This window comes from Hippocampus comes, unplaced genomic scaffold, assembly GCF_001891065.2.
Source record: "Hippocampus comes isolate QL1 unplaced genomic scaffold, H_comes_QL1_v1.1 scaffold168, whole genome shotgun sequence".
Classification (NCBI taxonomy): Eukaryota; Metazoa; Chordata; class Actinopteri; order Syngnathiformes; family Syngnathidae; genus Hippocampus; species Hippocampus comes.
This window is the reverse complement of record NW_017805955.1, coordinates 71,831-76,582: the sequence shown is the minus strand read 5'-3', so window position 1 is coordinate 76,582 and position 4,752 is coordinate 71,831. Positions and strand designations below refer to the sequence as shown.

General features: G+C 46.0%; 1 protein-coding gene across 1 annotated transcript in view; it reads right to left on the bottom strand.

Annotated features, from left to right (window-relative positions):
• Window positions 1-3,885, bottom strand: part of grin3ba (glutamate receptor, ionotropic, N-methyl-D-aspartate 3Ba) — a 105,608-nt gene extending 101,723 nt beyond the window's left edge. Inside the window, exon 1 of the mRNA XM_019890572.1 lies at window positions 2,981-3,885. Within this exon, the coding sequence (XP_019746131.1) occupies window positions 2,981-3,553 (573 nt within the window). The 5' untranslated portion in view covers window positions 3,554-3,885. The remainder of the gene's footprint in view (window positions 1-2,980) is intronic.
• Window positions 3,886-4,752: the final 867 nt, after the last annotated feature.

The window sequence follows — 4,752 nt, the reverse complement described above, 5'->3', positions numbered from 1 at the left end:
TTCTAGTTCATATGCACTTTCATCGAACCCTTCATTAGTGAAAAAAAAAAATGGGATTTTTTTTTTTTTTTTTACAAATTCAAGACATTAAAAAAATACATTAAAAACAGAAAAAAGTAAATAAAATTACATGGCATAAGTATAATTTTTTTAAATCACACAACGTACTATCACGACAGTCCCTCATTGACGACTGAGCACTGATTGGACAAGCAATGTAATGTGATCATCTGCAGCCAGTGATGGCCGGGCGGGCGTTTCATAACTAATTGACATGTTGAGTTGGGTGTGTCTTCACCTCCATGGCAGAGGCTACATCGAACACCTGAGACTGATTCACCGAACCCCTGGGGTTCGATCGAACTCAGATTAAGAACCACTGGTCTAGAACTATGACTTAGAAAGCTGCTGGTAGATGAGGGACTTCAACATCCATCCAATATTTAATCTCAATTTCCTCAATTATGAAATGTGTGAATACTGACAGGAATTAACCCCGCCCCCAAAGCATACATTAATGCTGCACAAGAAAGCAACTCATTGGCTGACACTATAAAGAAATCAACACAAACCCATCAGAAACATTTGTCAGGTTTTGCAGTGACTTGTGCTCATTCTGTGTTGTGCCAATGTATATTTCACAATCAACAAACACCATTTGTACTATGAGACCGTAGTCCCGGCCACAGGCCGCAATGGGTCGCACAGATGAAAGGAAAAAAATCAGTACATCCGATTTGTCTATTATCCGGGGCTGAAAAATGATTTGAAAAGTGAACAAGTTCTCTCCATTATATTCGTCAATAATTGACTCTTGACACGTCGTCTCTGTAACGCTAATATTAAATCCACAAGCTAACGAAATGAGTAAAATGAACAGATGTCTTTGGAAAGTTTCTTTCAATGGGGTAAAAGCCCTTTGAAGATTCAACTCGAGAGCCTGTGCCCAAGAAGAAAAAGAGAGATGCATTTCAAGGACACTACTAAAACACCTACCGTATTTGCCGCACGATAAGGCACACCTAAAAGCATTCCATTTTCTCAAAAGCCGACAATGCGCCTTATAATCCGATGTGCGTTATATATGGATCAATATTCTGATTTCTTGGAGTTAGTATTTTAAATGTTCTGCAAGGCAATTTGTTACAGCTGCAGCGGTTGTGAAAGCTTGATAATAAAGCTGAATTGTATTCTGGAGTCATCTAGTGGATGCATCAAGGAAGCACAGCAACTATTGTAGCTTCTATTCTATGTGCCTTATAATGCGGTGCTATATAATGCTATACATGAAAATGGTTTTAAAGTATGCCGTTCAGTGAAGGTGTGCCTTATAAAAATATATTTTTGAAGAAAAAAAAAATATTATATATATATATATATATATATATATATATATATATATATATAAAAATTCTCGCCAGATTTGCTGATGTCACCGACGATCAAATGTTCCGTTTCCTGTTCTATGGTTAACGTCCCATTGTCACTTTTCACCACAAAAATATACATAATAGGCAACCAGTTAATCCTTTCGAACACAGGTGTCGAACTCCGGTCCTGGAGGGCCGCTTTCCTGCATGTTTTCCAAGTCTCCCTGTTGCAACACACCTGATTCAAATGATCAGATCATCAGCAAGGTCTGCGGAAGCCTGATATTGAACCTGTTCATTTTAATCAGGTGTGTTGCCTGACTTAAAAAACATGCAGGACAGCGGCCCTCCAGGAACTGAGTTTGACACCTTTGCTTTAGAAGCTCACTGAGCTGACGCCTCGCGAGACTTGCTGAATTTACGTGTCATGATGGTTTGACATCCAAGTTTAGTTTGAATTCTGAGGCATGCCCCCCCCCCCACCTCCCCATCGGCAAATTCCAATGTTCCTGGATGACTTTCGGAAGTATTCAACATTTATAGTGGATCCTATCCATAAATTGTGTGCGTGTGGAGCAGGCCACACACACACACACAGCACAAGCACATAAATATTGGTACACACACGGCGACAGGAAGCAGGCGCTGCACGACTCGGGAGTGTCAATCTATCAGCAACTCAACTGTTGCAATGATTCACTTGGAGAGGAGAACTAAACATCTCATCTTGCGCGCATGCGTGCGTACACACACACACACACACACACACACACACACACAGTCAAGACATTGCAGAGACAGCTTGAAAGAATAATAAAAATACAGTAAAGAAAAAGCGGCTTCTGCTGGAGGGGCTTGAGAGTTCAATGCAAAGTGAAGGTATGAAACATGCATGTGGAGGGGCCCGCAGGTTCACCCGGCACTGAAAGGACACCGAAATTGATCTCAAAAGTTAAAAAAAAATAAAAAATAAAAAGTTTGATGTACCTTAATTTACTCACAAATGTAATTTGTGCGGATCTGTTGATTGGAAAGTCAAAGCTATAATTCAGTTTTATAAATGGCTACAGGTTAAAAAAAAAGTCGACTTTTATTTGACGAGAACATCAGTCGCTCGCCCACATTTCTGATTGGAGCAAGGGGGCGGGGCCTCGTGTGCGCTGAGTCTAGACATTTGGAGCCAATCGGAACATTTCCTCCCGCTCCAGTGGCCGCGGGAGGCAATTGCAGTCCAAATTGTTTCAAAGCAACTCAGTGAATTCTTCGCCTGTCAATCAAAAATACTCTCCCAGTGTTGCAGTGTGATATTCACGGGAAATAATTATTTTCGGAACAACGGGTTTATTTCCTATGCAGCGTCTGATGACTGGATGTGAATCACCGCTTTAAAAAAAAAATCACTATTGATGTTCGGATGTACTCAATGTGCTTATTAGTGTTGCAATTTCCTGCAGCGCATTGATTTCACTGACATTTAGTGCCCCCCCCCCCACTTCCAAGATAATCAGCCTTGGAAAAAAAGCAACAACAATAAACAGTTTGGAGCACAAGTGCGGCAACAAGCGTCACGCAAATAAAACGCTTCCCGTGTGGCGTCGTCACGCACGCACCTTGGTGACAAGGGGCTCCGTGTCCTCCAGGATGGAGATGAAGGGGGTCTCCAGGAAATTGGAGAGGAACTCCACCTGGACGAGCTCCTCGCTGGAGCGCGGAAAGGCGAGCACGGCGCTCACTCCGCGCACCGCCAGCTCCTGGCAGGCGCACCGGGACAGCGACGCCGGGTCCCATCCCGCCGGGGAGCGAGCCACCACCTCCAGGCTCAGGTTGTAGGGCAGCAGCGGGAGGCTCCGCGCCGGGTTGCCGCTGCCCGGGGTGGTGGAGGCGGTGGACGAGTCCGAGGTGGCGGCGGCGGCGGCGCTCTGGTGCCGGAGGCTAGCTAGGGCGCGGTTGAGCGCGTTCTGTATCCGGGCCGGCTGGCGGGCGGGCAGCAGCGCGCCGAGGCGCACCGTGTGTCCGATCCGGGCGAGGATGTGGCACGACGCCGGCGGGAGCAGGCACGGCTCCGGCGACGAGAGGGCGCCGAGCAGCAGCAGCAGCAGGAGCAGCAGGAGGGGCAGGAGGAAGGGGCGCGGGGCTCTCCCGGGGGCGAGGCGGTGGGTCCAGGGTCCGGAGAGGGGCACCATGCTGCAGCTCCGACACGCGACGCAGGAGGACTGGGCTCCGCTCTGCGGGAGATGGCATAGCTCCCCCTTGGCTCCCGGCTCCACCGCTTCAACGGGACTTAATGCTGCTCCTTTTTCTCACCAATTTCGACCGATTTAGTTATTCTTCCACACTCTCGTTCATCCCGCGTCTCACCTCCGTAAAGTTCTTCAAATCAACACACTCCACCACCCCCCTAAAAAAAACAAAAGACGAGCAGCTCGAAGCTCGGACTAGCCCGGCTCTCTGTCTGATGGAGTCAGGCGCACCAGCTGCGTACGTGCGTGCGTGCGCGCGCACGTGTGTGTGCGTGTGTGTGTGTGTGCGTGTGTGCGTGTGTGCGTGTGTGTGTGTGTGTGTGTGTGTGTGTGTGTGTGTGTGTGTCCTCCCTCCCGCCAATAATGTAACCTCTCACGGAGACTACCCCTTCCTGAATTTTAATGGCAAATTCGGTGGGTAACGGAAGGGTTTTTGTTCATTCACAACCGCACGCAGCCGCCATTTGTACGGAAATTGCAACACAGCCCAGTAAAGTCATGCTTCCAGTCAATGTTTATTTTTTCAATACGATATTTGTGAGACATACAATTAAAACAATCAAAATGGGAAATGGAAAAAGTGTCGTCAAGTCTCCACTAGACATTTTTTGCAGTCGACTGTCATGTGATGAAAGTCAGGCGTGAGTCGATTATTCGATGACGTCATTGAGGGACAGTTTAAAACGCTTCATGGAAAAAATAAAAATTAAAAAAAGCTACACGTGAGAACAAAATCAATCAAATGTATGTGGAAATCAAGATATGCTCACTTCAATCTCAGAAAAATATTTGAACGACTGCCTCGATATTTTGAAGACTATTGGCATTGCGTTGTCCGAAAACTACGAACAATTGCCACCAAAATATGCGTGAACATCTCGTCTTATGCCCACTTCAACCTCTGGATATATGACAATGATTGCACCAATACTTTAGTGGACGCTAGGCGTTTTCCTCTCCATAGAAAAAGCTCAATGTCACTTTGGTGTCCAAAAATTGCGATCAATTGTCACAAAAATATCTGTGGCCACTTCAACCACTCCAAATTTTAGAATGTTCGCCCCCGTAGTTTTGATTTGATGGATGTTGCTTATTGAGAAAAATGCTTTACGTCCATAAAAAGGCTTTCTCTTGAATGAGTT